The sequence below is a fragment of the Mytilus trossulus genome, chromosome 3 (genome assembly GCF_036588685.1).
Source record: "Mytilus trossulus isolate FHL-02 chromosome 3, PNRI_Mtr1.1.1.hap1, whole genome shotgun sequence".
NCBI lineage: Eukaryota > Metazoa > Mollusca > Bivalvia > Mytilida > Mytilidae > Mytilus > Mytilus trossulus.
Window position 1 is genome coordinate 46987266 of NC_086375.1, and position 26066 is coordinate 47013331.

Genomic DNA, 26066 nt, shown 5'->3' on the forward strand with positions numbered 1-26066 from the left:
TTGTATACGAATCTCATTAATCCAGCATAGTTGCACACTAATAAAACCGAACATCTTAAAATGTAATTCTTTCTGACTTTCTCAAGACATTCTTGGTCATACATTACAACAACATATATTTAGTATGTATTTATTGTAAAAATTCAACTGCAACCATAGTCATTAAAAATGTTCTCATGTAAAAATCTATTTGTTCATACTAAATTAAAACATTATTTCTACCTGCACTGTTTTCTTGGATTATCCAAACCTGACTGTTATGTCAAGAAAAAAATTCAGAATGTTAAGTTCAAGTTACCATGCAGCTCAAATGGAGAATGCATACTTGAATCATATGACAGATACAAAGAATCAGTGTGATGACCTTTTACACTATTTAGTGATTTTTATAATGAATTTTAATGAAATTTAAACCAGTTTTTGTGACCATCAAAATAGAAATGACCTGATCAACTATTGGTCTTTAAATGTCAACTATGTAGCATTTAGTCAAATTCATAGAATTACTTAAACACAAGTTTTGATCTATTTTTTTAAAAACAAAATCATGAATCAACCATAATTGCAAAGTATGCATAGATTTGTAGTGTTAAATGTGGACCATAAAATATAAATTATATATTTTTAAAACCTATTTTAGGCAGAAAAAAAATCACAATTCAACATAAATGATCTGAATATAATGGGTCTAAGGTTGAGAATGTTTCTTTTAAAATTAATGAAGAATTGTCTTAAATGGAAAGTTAAATAACATATATGAAGGTACGAAAAAATGGGAAAGTAAATCTGTAAAAAAAAAACACCATCATAAATGTGCAAACTTTATGAGCTTGCTGAAATATGTTTGTTGAAAAAAAAAGACAAAGATGCAAAATAAATGGTAAATAAAAACATCAAAACAATATTTCATGATATAATTGATACAAAATTTCAATATGTGTTCAATTTGTTCATGTCTATCAAACATCTGGGTTGAAAAGTGTCAGAGTAGATTAGTCAAAATATGAACTTTTTTCCCCTGCCAAAAAGTTCCCTTACACACCCTTTTACCTGCCAACCCCATTACCCCCTTTTTTGTGCAACCCTGACAACTATCTGTTAACACGCACTGGAAAATCATTTGCTTCATCTTATACACAATGGACTATACAATGATGATGATAATGTAATGACATAACTGAGTATAATGATTCATTTATGTGAAAGTGTGTGATTGGATAAAATTATGAAAAAAAAAGAAGAATAAAAGACAGAGCAAATAATATAATGGAGAGACTCAAATAAAGAATAGTGTCATACAAAGAAATAACTAATGGCAAAAGCTTGTATTATCTCTCTTCTAGCTTAATGTTGCACAAATATTTATGATGAGTGTGAAGTTATTTACAATATGTTACAACATGATAATCTCTTTGTCAAAAATTGTTCAACTGACATAAAAATTGAAACAACAACAATGTTTGTAACGTTAGATGTAAAACAAAAATACAGTACATCTTATCAACATCTGTAATAATGCACATGAACTAAACCTTCCTCTACTTAATCTCTGCAATGATCAGCTTTATAACTATGAAGACAGGCCTAAGGTCAAATCTAGAAGTTAAGGAGACATAATTTTATATGTATAGTGTCTTTAAATATAAGCTGAATGAAACTAAGAAAAAATGTAAGCTTTAACAAGCATTTAACTGGTTTCAAGTCAAGTTCAAATACAGCTGATATTTAAAAACATTAAATAATTTATCCTGCAACTGCAATTGTGAGTAATATTTTAGAAGATCAATTTATTTTTATTGACCAAGTTTTTATCCATCATTTAATAGATGTTATATTGCCATATTTTTATCAATCTAACAATATCCAATTGAGAAATATTTTTCCATCTAGAACTGAGAATCTGATGATGCCATTTGCCAACTGTTATTGACGTTGTCTAGGAATATAGTTATAAACATATTAACTGAGGTCTTTCAAACTTGAGGACATTTCTATGCAAGATCTAATCCAAGAGCTCATCCCTACGATAAAACTCGTTACTGTATAGATAAGAAACTATTTATCCTTATCAGAATCATTGATAATCTATTCTATAATAAACATGCTACCATGAAATTATATTTCACAGAACATCTTTTTATGAATTACAAACAATAAACACTTGTACAACCTTACCCTTGGATAAAGAGGTCAACAGTTCAAACATACCATGGGAATTAGAGGTTACATGTACAATCTTACCATGGGAACAAGAGTTCAAAGATTCAATATTAACATGGTAACAAAAGTTCAAAGGTTCAATCTTATTGTGGGAACAAAAATTTAAAGTTGAAAGAACACATCCCATCAATTTTTTTCTACATATATCTTGTATTGTTTAAAACAAGTGTCATGTATAGCATAAACATGAATCATAATTCAAATTTGTGGAATAATAAATAGAACCAAAAGTGAAAAAATATAACAAGTTTTTCATAATTCACTTAAAAAAATCTTGATAATTAAATGTAAATTGAAATATTTGACATGGAATATGCAAAAAAAATCTACACTGCTTCCAGAATATAACATGTCTCAATTGATTAATTTTGTAAATCAGGCAACTGGTTATGGCTCGGAAAGTTGAAGAGTATATAGTTGCTGCTATGTTGACCTATTTTGATGTAAATAAATATTTGATAATAAATCTAGTTTTTATTGTATTATGGCACAATTTTCTTCTCTGTGTATTAGTTAACCTTAATTTAAACCTATAAATCTGTAGACAGAAATTATTTCCATGATACAAATTGCAGTTTCAATGCATAACCTAAATAATTAAACAAAAAAATGAAAGAAAAAACAATAAATAAAAAGTAAAAAAAATCCTTTCTGTTATAAAGGTACATATTGTAAAGTTTGAATAGTTTAGTTTTGGTAATTTTGTTACTGAGATACAAAGAACACAATTTTTACATTAATTTAATCTCAAAATAAGGAATAAGAACATTCTTCCTCAAAATAAACCACTTTACGGTACAGATATTTAGAAAAATATTTATCAGTCATGGCAACCATTTGAAAGCACTTATCACTTCTATCTACAGCACTGAGGAGGAAAAAAAGAGCATAAAAACAGATTTGTTCCTAATTAAAGCACCCATTTTAAACATTATCTAATTATTTTTTTTTAAATTAAAAACTTTAACATTTTCTATTTCAGTAAACAATGTGTGCAAATGTAAACAAATTAAACATTAAAACTGGAATCAATTAACTAATCAGCTATCCACTTCCTCTCTAGAGATGGACTGTGCACTGAACACATTTAACTTAGTACTTGGCAAGAGTTTTGTCAACTTCTCTTTGAAGTTAACCAGACTGATATATTCTGTCAAAGATTCACTTAAAGCATCATATCCATTGTCAGAAGCTGGTAAGAATGGAATCCATTCCTGGTTGTTTTGTGTTTTCTGTTTGTTCATATCCTCACCGTCTAAGATAATGGAAGAGTTATTATTGCTTAGTATTCCCCATTCTAACTGTTGTAATGATTTAAGCTTGGATACTGTGCTTAGAGTATAGGAATTGACCTGTGCTGCAGGCTGAAATATAAAGCAAAAATATGCATTACTATATGTATATGTATACTTCACACTTTTCTTAATTCATTAATTCATAAATGTTTGCATGTATTCATTTTTGCTACTGTTGAACAATGTTCAAAAACATACTTCAACTAATATAAATCATACATTTTTTTATGTATAGGTTTGCTCATAGTATTGAAACCATACAAGAGACTTTGTGTATAAGTGTCCATCAAAATGATTCCATGTTCCACATTTCAATATACAGCTATGTATAAGAATCTATGAATTATTTTTTAGCACTGAATTTTGAATATTTCGAAGATTACTCAAAATTTTCTACATCAATAATCTATCATGTACTTAGAAAGTTTTTTTTGGTCAACATGACTGATTTGATTATTCCTATAGCCAAGGACCATGCCATGAATGATAATAGCATTTTGCCTTTCAAGGATATATAGAAGGAATAACAGTTTTCCAGAAAATATGAACAACCCCAAAAAGCCATATGTTAAAAGTAACCTATCCTGAATATTAAGTTCTCTAGTTTCTTGTTATTCAACTAACCTGATTTGATGTGTCTGGCCACACAGTCAGGGATTTCAGTTTCTCCAGCTTCTCTAAAGTTTTGTGTAAGTTCTCAGGTATCAGGAACTCTATTAATTCAAGGTTTTCTAGTCTGAAAAATAAGTTGTTCTGTGAAGTACCTGTAGGCAAAATATATGTAACAAGGATGTTTGCATTGTTGGGCTTTGCATTGATAAAATTGATTGATAATTTGGTGATTAATGCCATTTTCCACCACAACTTGTTATTTTTTTTAGGCCAGATTTCATTGGTGGAGGAAGCATTACCTTCAGCTAGAAAACTGGTTATCCTAATCAAACACCATTGTCAAATGCACCTGCCACCTGCTATGTTCAAAGTTCAAACTCAAGATTACTTAGACCAATTCATATGCAATTGGCCATCATGTAATGATTCAATCATATGAAAGTTAAACAATAATATATATCATACTATAAGGATTAATATGGTTTTATTATTCAGTGACTTTCTGAAAACTCATTTCCTTGACACTGTATGAAGATATTGTTTCAAAAAAATATTTTTCGAGAATAAAACTCTTAAGTTGGGAAATATAAGAATAGGACAGAGAAACCTCAAAACATATCACGGTAACTTACTTTGTAAGATTACTCAGAGCGTCAGGTAAACCTGTCTCATAACTGTTTCCTCCACATTCTAATCTTAATGTCTGCAATTTTGTCAATTTACTGATCATTGAGTATGTCTGAAATGGAAAACATCATTATTTATTCAAAACTTTTCTTTCATTTTATAAGATATGTTGGCAATGCCACTTGATTAAAACCAAACAAAGTAACAGAATAAATTATAATAAACATTCCTCAGCAAAGCAAGTTTTCAAAATTTTAAAATTTATGGTATTTTTGGCAATGTTTTAATTTTAGATCATATTTTCTATGTTCAGAAGTATGGCACAAAATGTTGATAATGGTGTAGGTCCATAAAACATATTTCCATAAAGGGGATATTCACTGTATAGAATTCTTATAAATTGGTTTGTCATTCCTTTGAATACCTATGATTTAGTTTTGACATAGCAGTTATCGGGATGGATGGCAGGGAAATAAGATTTAAAGCTAACTTTTTAAGGAAATTTATGGTTAAGTTTGGTTCTGATTAATTCAGTTGTTTCAAAGAAGGATTTTTGAAAATGTTTAAGAATAAATAAACATCTTTATATGCTAAGCAACAGCAGTAGCTAAGTTTCAATGGCACCAACATAGCAAAATAGTTATCACAAAAAATAAACAGAATACATACCTCTTGTGTCCATGCTGTACAGTCTCCTAATTCCAGATGGATCAGATTTGGTAACAATGTTAGGAATTCTAATTCTTTATCAGATTCAAAGTCCTTTAAAGTTGTTAATGACTAAAAAAATAAAAGTATTCATTTTGAATATTATCTATTGTGTGAATATTTAATTTAAAAAGTTGAACATGTAAACACAAAAAGAAGAATATCTTTATACCTTGATATGTTGAAAAACTCAATAAATGGTCAACTAATGAATTATGAAATCTAGATTATAGGTATGAAAACACCTTAAGAGTTGTTTTTTATACTCTAAAGACGGCTTAAAAATCAAGAATCAATACATTCTGATGAATAATAGCGTTGAAGTTATAATTTTGTAGGAATTTTTATTGAAATTTTTGCATTTTTTTATCTCCCTTTTCAATGCAAATCTCCATAGGAATTTTAAATGGTGATTTTTTAGTCTTCCTCAAGTAAGACTGTATGGGACTTTTTTCTGTGTACATTTTGGGTATAATGCTAAAGATTAAAACTTTAAAATCTTCTGTTGCATTTACTTTAAGGTTAGGGTCAAAATTATGCTAGATTGACTGGACTATATGATCATATTTCAAAATATTTAAGTCTATACTGAAGGGTTTGATAACTATTTTAACTTAAAGAAAAAAATGAGCAACTAAATGAGCATTCAATATTATCAATAACTGGAATCTTTTTAGTCTACTGTCAGTGTAATTAATTTAACAGAGAGATAATTCATCAATTTTCTGTTTATAGATAATACACCTTTTCTCCAAGGAAACCAGATAAGAATGATCAGTTGTTTTAATGGCCTATATCTCAAACTTAAAATTTTCTTGTTTCAATTTTTTTTTATTTCAGATGATTCATAATAGCTAACTTTTATAAATTAATGGTTAACAAAATTATAGATACAGTCTTCCATTGTTGTTAACTCTTTTTTAATTTATTGAATAAACGAACTTAACTTACTAGTTTCTGCAAATGTTTTAATGATTTGAGCTCACTTATTCCACCACTAAATGAGAATGCTGGAAGAGCAAGACCAGAAATGCCTCTTAATTTCAGTAATTTTAAGTCAGATAAAGATGAAAATTTCCCTATATCTATCTTTGTTGGATTTGTCCTAAAATAAAGAGAAAACTTTGTCATATTTTGATTACAATAGCAAAAATTTAAATTTAAAATTGTACCAAAACAACCCTCCTTCTTATAAAATCTGAAACTAATATAAATATTTTGTTATTATTTCAAAAGATAGAAATGTCTCAAAACTTATTAATCATTCCATTGAATATTTGTTATGTTTGAACTGCAGACTGTTTTCAGGTATACAACAAATTCTTACTTTCAGTTTTTGTCTCCCTTGTTGAGAGACAATTGTACAAATTTTCATGCACAACATCAATTATAATTGTGATTTTTTTGTATATTCTCCTTTATCTAAGTTAGCTCTACAGTATGAAGTTTAAATTGAATACAGTAGACTACGTCCAATTGGATACCAAAAATGTCAGCTAAAAATATCCGATTGTTCGATATATTCAATTAGCCGATGAACGTATATTCCTCCAAGTTTTTTTGCAAAATTGACAGACACAACCCTAAGATACCAATAGCTATTATAGCTGCTTTATTAATGGAAATTTGCAACTAATCTCAATGTTTTTTCAGGTACTAGTTCGAATAATTCGGTTGATTGAGTAATAGATCGATCAGTTGATTATAATGTATTTTGTTTATCTGTCAGTCTATTGATTTTTTAATTATGTGTTGATTATCTGAATAAAATATGTACCTCTTGAATAATGAGACTTGTTGTCTACTGTACAACCATATATATTTTATATCCAACTACAGTAACTAATACTCTATGATATAAGTTCTAATTTACTTAACTGCCTTTGGTAGACAACATACACAATCATAAATATTTTAGTTGCTAAGCCAGTTATGTTTTATGCAAAATCATAATCAAAATTCAAATATTATACATTATATCTTAATAACTGTCAGCTCCAATTATATATCAACACTAAGAAACCATATTTACTGGTTATATCTGTGTAGCATTTATCTGCTTCCAAAAACCGTTAAACTTGATCAATACATATACAAGCAACTGTTAAAGTTTAAATATATTTCCTTCTTTTAAATCTGAAAGCATTAGACAACAGGGTTTACCCTTTTAAACAATGAATTGTGTGTAAATATGACAATTACTACTTTTCTGTTTTAAAGATCAATACATACTTCATTTGTTCATTTGTGGAGTCACTAATCCATTCTGCTGTCAGGGCTTCTAACTGTGTGGTCTTCTCACATAGAGCCTGTAACACTGAACCAGGCACTGCACCAAAGTGGATTGTATGAACACAGGTAAATAGGTGGATGTTAGAAATTAGCTGGTGCCATGTTTTATTTCTATCTTCGTAATGGCTTACTCCCCGCAAATCCTGAAAAATAATAATTGTCATTAGTAAAGCTTAGCATCTGACAGTATCCTAGATAAATTCTGGGAAATGATATTTGTCATTAGTAAGCAAGAAATGTAACCTATAAATTCTACACAATGACTTTGTCATTAATTAAGTTTACAGCCTACTGTTTCATAAGAAATCTAACAAAATGATAACTATTTCTGTGTAATTACAAAATCCAGCTGTGCCAGAGTAAGAGGGTGGAAACTTGGAAACTGTTAGTAAACTGTCATGGTAGTGGCTTTAACCTGTTATATATAAAGGAAAAGTGACTCACCAGAATTTCTACTGCTCTCCTGGAAAGATATTTAGCTGCCTTTTCCCAATCTGATATCTTCATATTTCTAAAGTTTACTTCTCTCCACTGTAAAATATGAAACATGTCAATTAAGTCTTTATGTGATTTAGCTTTTTGTTGGAACATAATGCATTGGGATATGGTGTATTAATACAAGTCACAAAATTCATGAAACCTGGAAACCCCTAATCAAGTTCAAGTGACAATGATTTTATTGCTGTAATTCATCTCAAAGACAAACTCTGGCTGTAATGGCAGAGAAAAAGTAATTTCAAGATGGAAGTTAGTTTCAGTTTTATACTTTTCCACATATTTTGACCATTACAATAAACAACTTACTATTTAAACCATAGAATTATTACTTAAACATTGAAAAATCTTATGTCGATTTCCTTATGTTTAGAATTCAATTTTCCTTAGAGTTTCCATGTGCGGATGCTATATGCTGCACAAGAAACGTAAGAAACATTAAGGCATGTCCCACATAGGATTAAGATTGTCTTTAAGGTGGTACCCAACACTTTAACTAAAATTAATTTGGCTCGTTTAATTTTCATAAAATTTTGCCAAAGTATTTACTTTGACCCTTTAACAAAAATATAAAAATTTCAAAAACTTTTAACCAACCGTTTTGTCAGAAAAATTACACTGGTTATATAGCAGTTTGACAAACACCAATTTTGATCATTGAGAAGCTTACTATTACCGTAACAACATAACGTCATTAAAACGTTCTGATGATTTTACAGAGTTATCTCCCTGTAGTGTTAGGTACCACCTTAAGAGGGAATGTTTTCTTTGTGTTGTGTTTCTTTTCAGTATATGAGAGCTGAAAGTTGACTGATATCTTGAATAGTAATGAACTAACATAGAAATGAAATTAAGAATTTGAGATTTAGTTATCTGAGTATTTCAGGGCTCACACTACTTCAGAATCATAGGGAGAAGTGACTTCTCTTTTTGAAACTGATAGGGAGAAGTGGTGAGATTTGAAAGAGAAGTACTCATTCGCAGGGTGCGCTACACTTTTTGGATTTTACTGTAGTATAAAAGGTCATTTGTAGATAATGTTCTTTTTATATTGTTCAATTCATATCTGAGTATTCATCAATTAAAGTAACATTTCAAATTAAAAGTTGTTTAAATTTTACTATGGTCCTTATTGTGAGAAACTACCAACTAAATGTCTAGCACTAAAAAATATTTTTTTTTTTTTAAAAAGGTAACGAATTTTTAATATATCAATTACAATTAAATTAAAAACTATCTTGTGTATAAAATCAGTGTTTCTCATCAAAAGATATATGAAGGTAAGCTGGGCCATAATATATTGATATTAGTGTAATAGTCTAAGAGTTAAGCAACTTTACAATAGTTTACAACAATCCATATAAATTATAGGGAATTATATACACCAATCAATGATGAGTTTATTTAGATGTAACCAAAAGTCTTTTAATAGTGTGGAATACGTAATTTTTCCTTTTGGGATCAATATTCTTCTGTCAGCTGTTCAATCTGTAGTAATTTTTGTAAAAATACGGATTTCGTTCATAGTTGGTCCGTTTCCAATCCGTAGTTTAGAAATCGGACGGACGATTACAAGAAAATTTACAAACATAAACGATGTTTGACAAGTTATTTGGAAAGGATCATGACGTTTTTAATGCAATAAATGGATTGAACATTTACTTGGGGCAACTTTTATCAAGTTTAAATGAAGTAACAAACTTATTTTGCAGCGGAAAGTTAGGTTGATGTACGTTTTCGAGTAACAAGCACCGGAACTTTCGGAAGTGCACCAAGTGATAAAAAGTTGTATTTTTATCAAATAACTTGCTACACACTGCAGAAAACGATGCTTCAAACTCATTTCATAAGATTAATAATCGTTTCTGTCTAAATTTCGTTAATTATCAATAAAAAGTTGATGTTTCATCAACTTGGTAAAAATGTCCGATGACGGAAGCGACTGAAAGCGAGTATTGTAAACAACAGGGCGACTTGTCTTCGCTTTTGGGGGTCGGGGAAAGCGAAGTGACGGTCGGGAAGGCGACTTCTTCGCCCAAGTCGCTGGTAGCGTGAGCCCTGTATTTGTATATCTTGCACTTACAAAAATGTATAAAGTTGTTGTAAATTAAAGCACTAAGAAGATATACATTACCATGCCCAGTACCAGTACAATTCATCAGAAATAAAACTTACCAAACATGGATGCATTACTAATTTTCTCCATGTCCTACAAACAGAAGCAACCCTGAAAACAAAAAATACAAAAAAAATTTAATGAAAATATAACAAAATATCAGAAATTGACCCAAAAATAACATACAAATACAAATTATCTTCAATATTTACACTAAAGGGCCTAAATTAGCATTATCAACAGATATATTCCTTTTTAATAATGTTTAAATAAAACTAAATAGATGTAGGAAGATGTGGTGTGAGTGCCAATGAGACAACTCTCCATCCAAACTGTATCATATATATGATACTGATTCATTAATGATTTATATAATCATAATTCACCAATTACTAATCTACATTTTTTGGGTTTATATATATCTTAAAAAAGAAAACTATATGCTGATTTAAAAATTCACCCATGTCAGAAGTGGAATTGTTTTTTTTCAACTTTTATGTAGTGCAGGTGGTAGTGTAGGTAAGTTAATGTCCTTTTTGTTGTTTCATTTTGCTTGACATCATTCTTATTGGTAATCTTGTATAAATGCAAACCTTTGAATATCGAGGAATAGAGAAGATTTTGCACTTAATCTTGAATTTTTAATCTGAAAAGATCCTTCGTTTATAAAGATTATGTGATTTTGGTTATTTACTTTCTTTGGTTCATACTATATATTTTATATTGCCATGCCATAAATGCAAGAAATCAGTCTTTTTTTCTTTTTTTTTATCTTATTCTTTGTAGCTTGCTATGTACAAAATAATATATTTTTTTTTTTATTTGGAGCATAAATACAAAATATTCCTTACCTGAAAAGATCTCTAACATTCAGATAATTGAATATTAATAACATGCAGTCAAAACCTCCATATAATGACTGGATAAAACAACTTGCTGGATTAATACCAGATTTAAATTGTCTAGTTTTAGGAGACTCAGTTGGTGTTTCTGCCAAAGTACGACTAGAATTTGGGACTATCGTTGGAAGCTGCCCACTACCACAATCTGTATCTAAACTCAATGTTTTATCATTTGTAACAGTCACACTCAATTTGGCTGTTTCTCCTGTATTGACGGGGAAAGTATTTTTAGGTAGAAACAGTTTAAGTCCTTGCGCAGTGTGTAAAAAAGAGGATGGCGGCACTGTCACTTGTGTGTTGTTAATTTTCAGAGACACAGGTTGAGTCAAATTCAAACGTTTGATAACTGCAGGTGGAAGTGTGAGTAACTGTCCTTGTTTGTTAGTTTCACTTTGTTTGACCCCATTCATATCAAGTCCTGATGGTGTATGAGATTTTGTTCCTGGAGCAGCAATAAGACGTGGAGGCTGTAATGATACTGGTGATGATATGGACAGTTGTGGAGTTGGAGCTGGTTTACTGAAATCTTGAACTATCGGTGCCACAGGTTTCAATGAAGGATATACCATTGGTCGTACGGCAGCTCCTGGTATAGAGTTGTAGACCATTGGGGCAGGAATACTACCCATCGGAAGACTTGTACGAAAGAGTGAACTTGATATCAATGGTCCAGATGTTGTAACAGGTATATACATCATCTGGGTGGTGGTAGAAGCAGTCAGAGGTGGCTTCTGTAATCCTTCTTTCAATACAGGATATTTTAAGCTTGATTGATTTTGATTAATATCTGATGCTTTCCTCTCTAGAAAATCTCTAACGTTTCCAAGGACACTACTACTAGCTCCACTACCTGGTAATTCATTCTCATAAGGATCAAATGGTTCTTTTTTAATCTTCACATTTCCGCCAGAACTTGTTGTTGAGGATGGAGATACTGTTGCAACTGATGTGGAAGAGTTCAAGTTTGTTGTGTTAGATAATGCTTTAGTTAAAATTTTATTTAACGGCAAATAACCAGAGGTTGGAGTCAATTTTGGGGCTACATTTACAGGTGTTAACCTGGGCCCTGGTGTTATATTGACACAGTTTAACAAAGCTGGAGACTGTACATTCATCAAACCATCAGGTCCAGGGGAACAAGCCTTGTTGATACATCTCTAAAAAAAAACAACAGGAAAATGTTTGAATCTTGTCAAGTTGTAAAGTTAAATCTTTTAATGTATGAAAATAAGGAATATCAATTGCATTATACACAAAGGTTTTCTATATTTGGCATCACTCTCATTTTTTAATGTCTTCCTTGAGGGAATTTTTCATATGGAAATTGATTTTGAGAATAATCTATTTGAATTTATCAGATATATAGTTAATAAAAATGTTCATAAATTTCAACTATCAACTTAAGCTTCATCTCAAAACTAATGGTGAACGGGATTATACATCAAAAGTTCACGTAAAATTTTGAACTCAGAATAGAAAATATCTGACGCCACAAATGTACGACTTCAAAGGTTTAAGCGGTAAATATTTCCAAAAAGTGATAAGGTGTATTGTATACAAGTTTGAACATTAAAATCATGTTTTAAAAAATTGCACATGTTTTCAATACTTTGAAAAATCAAAACTATTACATATGAGTTGGAACAGGAAACGTGAATCTGTGTTGTAGTAATTTATATTATCAAATGTCTCCTTACTTACCAAACATATAAATGAGTCAACAGTTTGGCCCAGATTTACACATTTAGGATGGAACATACAAAGACAGACATTACACTGCAATGTTGGAGGCTGACCGGTCAGTCCTGGACAGTTTAAGTTACATAGTGTTTCCAGTTTGTTCCTATAAAAAATATACATTTCATTAAGTAGATACATTTTAATGACATTATAAAATTCATTGTCCCAGGATGAAAGGTGATCAATTCTAGCCAGATAAAGTGTCAAGTCATTTTTGTTTTCTTTCCTGACATTGAAAACAATAATTACCTTACGTTAAATAACATACTTGTAAATATTTTTATATAAACTGTTTCAATAAAATCTTTTTTTCCCTTCTTTTTGAAAGTTTTTTACATTTTGAATGGGATGCTACTGAAAAGTACACAATCAAAAAGTGTTGAAAACACCACAATGTTTTAAAAACACCTTTTACAACTTAAATAACAATTACAACTTACCTTTCTGACCTCTCCGGACTAACTGCTGCCTTAAATGATTTCTGTGTTGTACTCTTCCTAGCTGTACCCTTTGATTTAAAAAACTTCTTTTTTGGTGGTGACATAGAAGGAGAAGTTCTAGTCTCTTCTAATGTCGGAGGGCATTCTGGGAAGGTTGCCTCTTTAGCAGCCTCTTTATCTTGTTCGTCAGGGTCAACAGGTTCTGTCTTTATCTGCAGCTGCATTTCTGACATAAATGGTACTTTTTCATCTTTCTTATCCTCCTTCTCTATTGTAGGTACCCCATCTTTTGTCTGTTTTATAATGATAGTAGATATTGCTGGTCTTCCAGGTCCAACAGAATGTTTTCTCTTTCTACCTCTTGGTGACTTAGTTATTACTGATGGACTTTCTGTATCACTGGAGGCCCCATTGAAAGGAATAGCAGGCTCATCAGAATCCTTCTCTATAACAATTTCTGGCTTTTTCTTTCCTATTTTTAGTGGTTTGCCAGCATTTCTTACACTTTCAAATGGTGCACTACTGATAGGAGTTTTTATAAAGGAAAAATTGTTTTCTGTAAGGTCTGAAATCTTGTGTTGTCTCACTAAAAAATATGTAAACATAATTATTGTGGATATTTATTTATTATGGGATACATGGTTTTGGTGGGTATAGAAAGATAAACCACACATTATAAAAAAATAATGAATACAAACTGTCTATAGGCTTTTACTGCACATTTCTGCAAAACCCAAGAAATAAAACATCCATGAAAATACAATTGTTCCTCAATCCAACAATTTGTATCCTCTAAATTAAATGAATCCACACTAAAGGGGATCATTATTGTTTTAAGTTTGGCACTCAGTAATTTTTGCTAAAATACATGGTGTCCAACAGACCATAAAGTTGTTTCATGGGCAAAGAATTCCTCTCAAGCCAGTGTAAGTGTCTGTCTTAAAAATAAATTGGTCTTCATGTTGAAGACTTCTATGTGTCTTTGAGATGAAGAACAGCAATAAAAACGCTGTGCCTGTTCTTTTTGTGTTTATTTTGCTGTGCATGAACTGATTTGTGTCCTTGTTGAATTCCTCATATCCTATGTGTTCCTATTACATATTACAAGTCACCACTGTCAAGCTGCAGACCTAATAGAAGTTATTTCGATTACTGATAAAAATATTAAGTTTATTCAACATATTGAAACATTCAAAGTATTAAAAATTAGGAAGTAGGTGTCTGGCATATATATAAAACTGCTCAATTCCTACAACTCTTCACTGTCAAGCAGCTGACCAAATATGAAGTCATTCTGATTAGAAGTGCGTGCTAAAAGTGTGACAAAAAACATATTTTTTATGTACAAGTTGATTGGTAAATACAAAATGTATAAATATATACATCACCAAAGCATTTTATTTTATCCTGCAGAGTTCAAAATGTTATCTCTGACCTTGATGACACAAAGAATGTACAAATATAAATTATATTTTTCAGTTCATCTTTCTATCATACTTACAGTGAGCTGAAACTTCTACCATGGATCTCTACAAATAAACAAAATTAGTATGGCGTTCATTATCACTGAACTAGTATATATTTGTTTAGGGGCCAACTGAAGGACGCCTCCGGGTGCGGGAATTTCTCGCTACATTGAAGACCTGTTGGTGACCTTCTGCTGTTGTGTTTTTTTTTTATTTTGGTCGGGTTGTTGTCTCTTTGACACATTCCCCATTTCCATTCTCAATTTTAAAGTTCAAAATGTATATTCTTCTATTTCTTTATATATTGGTATCAATCTTTAGTTTGAATGTTGTTAAAATGTCAGCATTTGAAAGTTTAAATGTCACTTCCAAAAAACACATTACTTTAAAATAAATTATTAAAATATTAACAGTAATAGCTGCCCTATACTGGATTTAGATATTTCAGTTTTACACTGGAAACTCCACACTAAATTTATGACATAAGGGAAGATTTTTTGTTTCCTGTTATTTGATTTTACTTTTTTGGATGGTGATGCTCCTTTGGCACCATCTTACGGTGTTTCGCATCTTGTTCCCTATGTTGTGTTATTAATGTAATCAAATATTTTATGTTCAGTAGCCATTTTATTCCAGAAAAGTACACTGGATTCATTGTAACATTTTCAAATTTTAGAGACATGTGAACACCCAGTTTATACACAGCTATAACTTAGTTGTGACATGATTCTCTTGAGTTTAAACATATTTTATCGTTCAAAATTACAAAATATTTACAACTTAGAACGTTCTTCTCCAAAAAAGAGTGAATTCTTTTTAAATTACATGTTATACAAAATGGAAACAGGAGGCCCAGTGGTGTTTTGATTATAAGCACTAAAATACTGTGTTTGTGATAGCCATGCTGTACAGATGTCATATTTTCTGAGTACAGGTAGATATTTGACTTACCAATTTCTTACCAACAGGAGGTTTATAATATACGTCGGCAGGCCTTCTCTTGTTATCATCAAATGTATTTCTTACTACAATCTCTCTTGTCCATCCTAAGAAAAAAATACAGCAAGTTTATAGGGTTTGGTTGATTTATTTATTTTTGTGGGTACCAATCTTTGTGGATAAAGGAAAACTTGTATGTTTGTGGATTATTAATTTTGTGGTTTTGCCAAGGTCTGTATATATACAAGCTTACAGAAAATGTGTCATTCATTGAACATTTAATTTCCTGGTTTACCGGTACCCATGAAATCCACGAATATTGGCATCTAACAAACAATAATGAATCTATGTATACCGAGTCTCAAATGCGAATTATGTATAAATTTTGGGAGGGGTAAAATTAATTAGACTGCTAGCAGCTAGAAAACTTCTTGTTTATAATAATAGTAATTTTAAAAGTGATTTTTTTGAACAATGCTAAATGCCTTTTTTTCATAACCAGGCCAGCAGCTCATTTGTGATGGAAAATAAGTTTTGTTTTCGTGTTCAAATTCTAATGACTTTTTTTTTGTTATCTGCAATTCAAAAAAATAAATTTGTTCAATGTTAGATATAAATGTAAATTTTTTCGCATTTGGTTCCCATTTTTTTAGGGCTCTTTAAACAAATGTTAAACATTACTCCTCTCAACTTTCTGAGCCTTACACAAACAATTTTTTTTGCATTGACCTTTTATAGTATATTGGTTAGATTTGGGCATTAGTGAAAATGTTTATCAGTGGAATAATTTATGTTTCCCAACAACAACTATACACTTATTTAAGTATACAAACCATATTCTCCTGGAAGTTCTAATGATTTAATATCAAGGTTGGGATATTTTGGCTTCTTCAGAGGTGTCCCTACAAAATAAAACCAATCATGTTTTTAATTGAATAATTAATTGAACATGATGAAGTACCGGTATATAGAACGATAGAAATTTATAGACAGGTACAACAAGTAACTTTGTATAACAATTGTGAATGGTGAACACATAATAGAAAAATATATGAAAATAATTGTCATGATTATCATGATTATGATGGTTTTTTTTTTTTGTAAAAGACATGATTATAGTGCAAACTTTTGTGTACCCATCAATTCAATAATGTGGTAATAAACTGCAATCAACTGATTTTGTAAGTTATGGTAAACATTAGACCTACCAGTAATGTTATTTAATTAAAGGTAAAGGTGAACAACTAACCAACCTTTAGGCTTATACTTTTAATATAGGGACTTCATTTAAATCATCAAACATACGGTCCGAGTACACAGTTATCGTCCTTTGATTTTCGTTGTCCACAAATATAGTCCTTAATGTGGACAGTGTGTTACTTGCCCATTTTTTTTATACCCCTTCCAAATTTAATTCTCCATGTTTTATGCCTCATATAGCAAGTAGGGGGGTGAAATGACACTGTAAAAAAATTTGGGTCATAAATATTTAGGTAAAGTAGTGATTAGGTCCAGCTGAAAAAGGTCAAAAATTAGCACTTCGGAAGCTGTCAAAAGATTTCAAGACCCCCTTAACACAAAATTGTCCATATTTTGAGTTAGAGCTGATGAAGTTTTCTATAATTTTGATATAATTTGTCCCAAAAGTAGTACAACATACTGTAAAAATGTTATTGAGAAAGCGCAGGTGGGTTTTTTTTTATTTACATTTATTGTCTAAAAGAAATGCACTACGAAATAACTGTGTACTCGGACCATACAATGTAGAAGTCCGATGATACTTTCAATTAATGTACAAGTGAAATCCTTGTTTCACACAGAATCATACTACACAAATTTAAAGCTACTATTTTAGTATGACAAAATAAACATTTACATACACATAGTTCTCGGTGATGAGTTATTTTGATCTTGATGTGCCAAACACAGCGAAATTGCATTTACCCGTAAACATACCTATAGCTATACTTGTATTCGGTGAGCCAGTTCTACTTCTGCTTGTTGTAGTAGTAATAATAGTCGCATCAGATAATTGTTTAGCTTGCTTTGTTCTTGATTCTCTCATAAATCTCTGTGCTCTCATGTCATCCTTTGGGTTATAATCAGGATCAGCCTCAAACTCACTAGTGTAAATATTGTCAGTTTTAGGTGTTCGACTTCTTTTTCCTCTTCCAAAAACATCCTCTGGCCTCAAGATATCTTTGTCATTGATAATGATTCCCATTTCAGCATCTTCTAATTCATGAGGAGTTTTTGACAGGAACTGACTAAATTCTGTTTCACCAGTCGATGAATCTAACTCTGCAGAAATATCTTTTTTCTCATTTTCATCTTTAGTCTCATTTTGGGAATCTTCCATGACATGACTTTCCTTCAATAATTTATCCTTATTTTTATCCCCCTGACCTTCATCTATTGTTAGATTATTTTCTTCTTCTTCCTCATCCTCACTTGGTTCAGTGCTTTTAATTTTTCCACTCGCTTTAACTGTTTCTACCTCAACATCTTCAATTTTATCCTTCTCATTGTATTGAATTTTATCCTCTTCCTCACCTTTACCGTTCAAATTTTCAGTATTCTTTACATTGTCATCATCATGATCATCATCAGTCTTTTTACTTTCTTTTACCTGCCCATTTTCCTTATCCAATTTGCTATCTTCAGGTAAACTTTCATCTACATCAGCATCTGTTTCCATACCTTCATCTTCACAATCTTTTTCAGCCACACTTTTTGTTGACAATGATTCAGATTGGTCTATACCAGACACACTCTCCATTTCAGAAGGTGTTGTTATGGATTCAGATTGATCTGCTGGAATGCTTTCTATTCCAGATTGTGTCGTAATGGATTCAGATTGATCAACAGAAATGCTTTCCATTTCAGATGGGGTTGAAATGGACTCAGATTTATCTGCAGAAATGCTTTCCATTTCAGATGGTGTTGTTATGGATTCAGACTTTTCTGCAGAAATGGTTTCCATTTCAGATGGGAATGTAATGGATTCAGATTTGTTTTCTGAAATGTTTTCTGCTCCATCTCCTTCACCATCTCCTATTGTGTTCTGCACATCATTACCTCCATCTACTGTATCTCCATTCATTATTGCATTAGATTCAGCATTCATGTTGGAATCATTTTGTGATTCTTTAATTGCCTTGAAGTCCTGATCTGACCCTGAAGTTTTGATATCCTCTTCCATTTTTTCAGATCATTTACTCATTTTCTGGTCCTAAAGATCTGAAAAGAAAATAGAACAAAACAAAACAATAATATATATATAAAATTTGTAAGGGTTCCACGGAACCCAGTGTCTTGCCTACTTTTGCTGTAAATTGCAGGCTCAACAAAAATGAGGCAAAAAATCAATAAAAATATTCCTCTTGATACTATCCTATGATTGTAAGAAGATTCTGTCAAAGTTTGGTAAAAATCTAGGATAGTTAATGAATCTAATAAATGTTTTGAAAACTTTAACTGCAGACTGTATGTAATGTAAAATGGAGTTATCTTTATACAAAATTTACTTCTGGATACTATCTTATGATCATAAATAAGCTTCTGTCCAAGTTTGGTACAAACCCAGGATAGTTTAAGAAAGTTATTTAAATTTTAAAAACTTTTACCACAGAGTGAATGTAATGTTTCCCTGCAGAAAAAACTAAGTCCATTTAAAAGTAAAATACGGAAAAATGAATTTATTTTTTCAAAAAATTTGCTTCTGGATACTATCTTATGATCATAAACAAGCTTCTGTCTAAGTTTGGTACAAACCAAGGATAGTTTAAGAAAGTTATTAAAATTCTAAAACTTTAATCACAGAGTGAATGTAATGAATCCCCGCAGAAAAAACTAAGTCCATTTAAAAGTAAAATACGGAAAAAACGGAATTTATTTTTACAAAATTTACTTCTGGATACTATCTTACGATCATAAACAAGCTTCTGTCCAAGTTTGGTAGAAATCCAGTATAGTTTAAGAAAGTTATTAAAATTTCAAAAACTTTAACCACAGAGTGAATATTTGTGGACACCGCTGACGACGGAATGTAGGATCACTTAGTCTCGCTTTTTCAACTAAAGTTGAAGGCTCGACAATAATGAGAGATTCATCTTGCTGTACAAAGCTTCAACACAGCATGCAGATAATCTCCAATTGAAGAATTATTGTAGTAGGTTACCGTTTCCTATCAACCATTCATCAAGCATAAAAATGCAAATTTTAATTTTTTGGTGTAACAGAAGGTTACAGTTCTTAATAAGGCAGCACTTGGTTAAACTCTGGGTTTATTTTTGCAAGTCTCTGTTGCTAAAAATCAAGTACCCTAGTGACAACAGACACGGCTTCCTCCGCCTCATTTTTAGACTTATATCTCGAATTTGACTTACACAGTCATCTCAGTACCAGAATCTATGACAAACGAGACGATTTTAATTTCGAAATTATAAATTTCCCGAGTTCCTCCAGACACTTGTCAAAAACAAGAGGATCAAAGAAGCCAGATTATTTAATTTCACTTTCAGATATATTGATGATGTTCTTTCCTTAAACAATCCGAACTTTTCTGATTGGGTTCCATTAATATATCCCCCAGAACTCGAGATTAAAGAAACAACAGACACGGCTTCCTCCGCCTCATTTTTAGACATATATCTCGAATTTGACTTACACAGTCATCTCAGTACCAGAATCTATGACAAACGAGACGATTTTAATTTCGAAATTATAAATTTCCCCCACCTTAGTAGCAATATACCAACTTCACCTGCATATGGGATATATATTTCCCAACTTATTAGATATTCAAGAGCTTGCAGCTCCTACTCAGACTTTGTAAAACGTCATCAGTGTCTGAGTAGAAAGTTGATGAACCAGGGGTATGTCAAAGAACGTCTCGTCCTTTTTCTAAAAAAGTTCATCGGAAGGTACCAAGACCTTGTTGATAAATATTTCGTATCAACTTCTCAAATAATACACGATGGTCTTGATGTATAGATTCTGCGTACTGATGTTGTGTATCATCTTAACAACATGTTTTATTGTTCTTTTATTTGTTTTTGTTCTATTGTTAAGATTACTTTTACTGTTGAATGGTTTTATGTGATATCCGTTTGACGTGGCTCGGTACTTATACATCTCGTCAATGTGTTTGTATTGGCTTTCATTTTTTGGTGATTTGTTTTGTATATGTGACTCTTTGTATGTCTTTTGTGCTTATAACGTGACTCTGTACTTTAAAAGATCCCGTCAGTATGATATTTGTCTATAATATGTCATTATGATATATTTCTTTTATGAATTACTTTATACGTTGAACCACAAACGTCAAAATCAATCAATGGCGTAGTGGAATTGACAATTTTTGGATTCTCATAAATTCTATGTATAACTTTTGAACTAGTTTGAATCTCGGTCTATTTCTGTAATTTATTCTTACATACTTTTGATTTTTTAACTCTGTATGCGAACATTGCCTATGAAAAAAATTTTAAAATTGTTTGTATGCACATTGAACATCAAATTTATGTGACGTATATAATTTTTCTAACGTCAGACACTCAAATCAATCCATGTGTTCTTAGACAGTAGATGTTATTGTGTCCTGTTAAATTGTTCCCTTTAAAAAGTTTTGGATTCTCATATATTCTATGTATAATTTTTGGACTAGTTTGAATCTCGGTCTATTTCTGTAATTTATTCTTACATACTTTTGATTTTTTAACCCTGTATGCGTACATTGCCTATGTAAATTTTATAATTGTTTGTATGCACATTGAACGACAAATTTATGTGACGTATATAATTTTTCTGACGTCGGACACTCAAGTAGATCCATGTGTTCGTGGATAGGTTTTTGTGTCCTGTTAAATTGTTCCTTTTAAAAGTTTTGGATTCTCATAAATTCTATGTATAACTTTTGGACTAGTTTGATTTCTGTAATTTATTCTTACATACTTTTGATTTTTTAACCCTGTCTGCGCTCATTGCCTATGTAAAATTTAAAATTGTTTATAATCCAGGTACTTTGGATAACTATTTTATGCACATTGAACGACAAATTTATGTGACGTATATAATTTTTCTGACGTCAGACACTCAAATCAATCCATGTGTTCGTAGATAGTAGATGTTGTTGTGTCCTGTTAAATTGTTATACGATGATGACTGATGTTCCCATATTTTGACTATTTTATTGATTGTGACTGTTTATTTAACGCATCATGTAAATGTAACGGAATTTGATGAGACTGTTATTAAAGTGAGAGGGTTAGCGCTATAGAACCAGGTTTAATCCACCATTTTCTACATTTGAAAATGCCTGTACCAAGTCAGGAATATGACAGTTCTTGTCCATTCGTTTTTGATGCGTTTTGTTTTTTGATTTTGCCATGTGATTATGGACTTTCCACATTGATTTTCCTCTGAGTTCAGTATTTTTGTGATTTTACTTTTTTTTTTTATACTCAGATACTGGAATAAATCTGTCGTTCATTTGTATATATTTTTTCTAAAGGTTACCTACTCAGTACTAGGACATTCAGATACATTGTACTTGCCAACTCACTCAAGTTCCTCAAGAAATAAAGCCTTCCTTAAAATCAGTGTAATTTGCAACAACTTTAATAACAATTAACACTTTTTTCATGAACTTATTACCTGCAAAGCAATAAAGCTGCATTTAACCAGAATTCAATAGATCCAACTTGTCTTCTCTGCAACGAAAATTCAGAAACTGTTGAACATTTTATTCTAGATTGTAAACCTCTGAATAATATTCGTATACCATACTTGTATGAACTAGATTGCTTTCTTCGTAGCATTAAAAACTGTGATAAATGCTTTAACCTAACCAGCTTAGTAATAAATAAACAGCTTATTTTAGACCCAAGTAGATTATTATGCGCATGTGGCTGTAGATGCAAATGCATGGACAACTGCTTCAAAGTGGAGTATATAAATAGAAAACTGTGCTATGCGTTACATACCAAAAGAAATGAACTTTTGAAAGCTCTACCGTCAAACAAACGAAAGGGCCATTGAATGTAGCCTGCATTCACCCCACGGGCGTAGATTTTTACTTTTTTGTTTACCAAAGACCCCTGTAAATATAGTCCTGTAAATATATAGATTGTGAACTTTTTAACCGATTCTGAAAAGAAGTGCTCCTTTGAAGGAGGGAATTCCTTACACAGATACAGATACAGAGATACAGATTAGTCTTGTGTAAAACAGAAAATTTTCCCTCCAAATTGAAACAATTGTAAGCTTGGTTTTACTCGATCAGTTGCTTTTACTTTACCTAGTACCAAAATGTCCTAGCACAGAATCAAACTAAAAAAAAATATATACGCCAGAGTCAAAAGTCGTGTACATGTATGAAAATAGTCTATTGGTATAGGCAAAGGAAATTTCATTGTTGTTATTAAGTGAAACTCTTTTGTTTTTTTAGAAGAAAACAAAAATGTGTCCATAGTACATTTACAAAGATGTCCCATCCACACTATCATTTTCTACAATGTATGTTCAGTGGACCATGAAATTGGGGTTAAAACTCTTATTTGGCATTCATATTGAATTCGAAAGATCATATCATAGGGAACATGTGTAACTTGACTGTACCCAAATTGCACCCATTTTGACAGTTTTTTAACTATGTGTTTGTATGATCATGACAAAAATTTCCAATTTGTTTTTATTTTGTAGCCGTATCCTTCATTTTGTCCTTCTTTATTAATTACACATGTAGGTACACCAATTGATTTTCAATCCATATGGAATCATTGAAAAATTGGTCTTAATTGACCTCCAAACCATCAATGATTCTGTAATGAGGAGTACCCAATTTGCATCTATGCTTATATTCACATCTTCAAAAGTCATATAACAGAGCTTTTGTTTATTTTTTTCAAATATTTTGAACAATTGGATATTTGTCCATGCTTACTCTTCATTTTTCAAGAAATGGATAATTGGAACATATTGTAGTTGCTTATTTTGAAAAGATGACATTTTGATGATGTCGCATGGCGACGTTTCTGCACATTATGCTTTTTCAGTAAACAATTCATCTGTTGATGAATAGAACGTTTTGTAAATATATATAAATATTTTTACCTATGTTGAAAGACGTGCATTATCAAATCATAGAAATACAAATTGTTGAGCCTCTAGGAAATCTTACCAAATCTTGTAAGATTTCCGCTACTATTTTTGCTTAATAGGTGCAATTTGAGTACCGTTACGTTTCTTAGTTTCAAGTTGATTGGACTTTAACTTCATCAAAAGCTACATCGACCAAAAACATTAACATGAAACAGTAGAGACATATACGGACAAACGAATGGACGAATGGATGCACAGACCAGAAAACAAAATGCCCATGAATGGGGCATAAAAATATGAATTTCCCCAATATTCCATCTATAACACAACTGATACCCATCCAGACCTAAATATCTGCACAATAGTAAGATTTTTGAGATTTTACTATCATATTCATTGAACCTGGTCCTACATATTTTTCCTGTTGAGAAATTTTAAAATTTGTCAAGCAAATAAAACCAATAAAGCTGAAACATTTTAAGAACTCTGCAAACGTCATACAAAGTCAGTGGGTTTAAATTGAAACATGAGGGGAATCATCAGTTTAAAAGCCCTTTAATTTGCAACAGATCAGGTTTCTGGATGTTTTTTATTTTTTAAGTTTTAAACACCACTTTAAAGCAACTAATTTTTAATGGTGGATCTGCAAGTTTTAAACGCCACTTTAAAGCAACCAGTTTTTAATGGCGGAGGAAGATTGAGTGCATGGAGAATACCACCTTTAATAGGAAAACTGACAATCCTAGTCAGTTAAGGTTGGAGTCAAGTGCAACCACACCAGCAGGGTTAAAACTCACAACCTGACTGAATAGTGAAAACTGAAGTAACTACTCAGACCACTTGTCCACCGAGGCCCCCATTTTTCTTTTGAAGAACAAACGTGTGTATTTCAAGTCTCAGGGTTCGTACAAATTAAAACCATTGCTTTGTAAGAATGTATAAGAGATGCATAAAAAAAGTGTTTTCATTGATAACTGTGAATATCTTTCTGATGTAAGCGACACCCACAGATTATCAACAGAATTTTTAGATAATGAATTTACGCGAAAGGATTGTTCACCGACAAAAATGCCTGCGCATTCTATTTTATATTACGTTACTTCATTATACTAAGAGGCAAAAACTTACAAATCTGTAATTCACATGAAGAAAATGGCTTCCATGTTCTAATCTAAAAATAGATGAAAACATAAGCTGCCACCTAGTGGTAAAAACTATCGTACTCTAGAGTTTATATTTAGTGTTTATTCTTATTTTCTACATAAGAACTAGAACAAAGGTAAAGGAGTATCCAATTTAAGGAGTCTACAACGAAATTGTAGAAAACCATAACATCCAACTGAGAACAAAAAACATTTTTACAAATGACATGAGAGAAGCGTGTACGATGGCGAAAATACTTTTCCTGGTACAGTTTCTGTAAATCTATAAACTTAAATATTACCTTTGAAATGTTGCTTTAATATCCAGTCGTTTTTCTAGTTCAAACTATTTAATATAATCTGCAACTTTAACTTTGGCGATGAGTCCGGTATTTTTCTGAAGGAGTTCCTTCCCCTATTCTATTTAGTATCGGGACCAAAAACGGTTCATTAATTCCGTACACGAAATCAACAAGACGCCATCAATGGTATATTATATATTATTTCCTTATCATGTGAACGTAATATTTAAAGGAATTAATGGATTGCATTGCATGAAATGATTCTTATCTACTAGAATAAGTTAGTGCTATGAATTGACAACACTTTACTCATTATACTGACCTTGTGAATAGCATATAAGATCATATAAAATAAATACAATAAAAAATATAAAATATAAACTTGAATGGGGTAAGGATAACTATGTCATATAATCTAATCTTTAGGAAAAAAAATCTGTAGTTCCAAAGAAATCCATGTTTGACACAAGCGCCACAGGAAATTTGCATGTAAAGCTACATGTTTCGTATTACATATTATCCTTAATTGGAACAGTATATCTTTTAAAAACATGACAGTGCCATGTTCCTGTATCTGAGGGTATGAATGCCGTTAACTGCCAGGGGTCAACTGGTAATTTACGGCTACAGTTAGCATTAAATTTGTTAAAATATCCTTCGCATGATT

At 31.2% G+C, this 26066-nt stretch overlaps 1 protein-coding gene across 5 annotated transcripts; it reads right to left on the reverse strand.

Annotated features, from left to right (window-relative positions):
• Positions 1-116: 116 nt before the first annotated feature.
• LOC134711645 (uncharacterized) lies at positions 117-25523 on the reverse strand. 5 transcript variants are annotated; one of them, XM_063572397.1, is made up of 18 exons: positions 25400-25517; positions 25084-25126; positions 22510-22565; positions 17809-19092; positions 16686-16754; positions 15865-15959; positions 14949-14976; positions 13457-14033; positions 12969-13110; positions 11217-12424; positions 10425-10476; positions 8199-8285; positions 7695-7897; positions 6414-6567; positions 5424-5534; positions 4760-4866; positions 4140-4251; positions 117-3584 (listed from the first exon to the last, which is right to left on the reverse strand). In XM_063572397.1, exons 4-18 carry the CDS (start codon positions 19052-19054, stop codon positions 3261-3263), a joined length of 4515 nt encoding a protein of 1504 aa, XP_063428467.1. In that variant the 5' UTR covers positions 19055-19092; positions 22510-22565; positions 25084-25126; positions 25400-25517; the 3' UTR covers positions 117-3260. The 5 variants fall into 5 exon arrangements, with proteins under 5 accessions (XP_063428467.1, XP_063428462.1, XP_063428466.1 ...); XM_063572392.1 differs by having other exon boundaries at positions 13448-14033; XM_063572396.1 differs by lacking the exon at positions 25084-25126 and having other exon boundaries at positions 13448-14033.
• Between the last annotated feature and the right edge of the window lie 543 nt (positions 25524-26066).

What these genes read in the sequence shown, in the direction of transcription:
- LOC134711645 (XM_063572393.1), bottom strand. Translation starts at nt 19,054, where the DNA reads ATGGAAGAGGATATCAAAACTTCAGGGTCAGATCAGGACTTCAAGGCA. An exon ending in GAATACAAGTATAGCTATAG is followed by an intron (nt 16,755 to 17,808) that starts GTATGTTTACGG and finishes TTTATTTTGTAG; the next exon opens with GGACACCTCTGAAGAAGCCA. An exon ending in AGTCCGGAGAGGTCAGAAAG is followed by an intron (nt 13,111 to 13,447) that starts GTAAGTTGTAAT and finishes TATTTTTTATAG; the next exon opens with GAACAAACTGGAAACACTAT.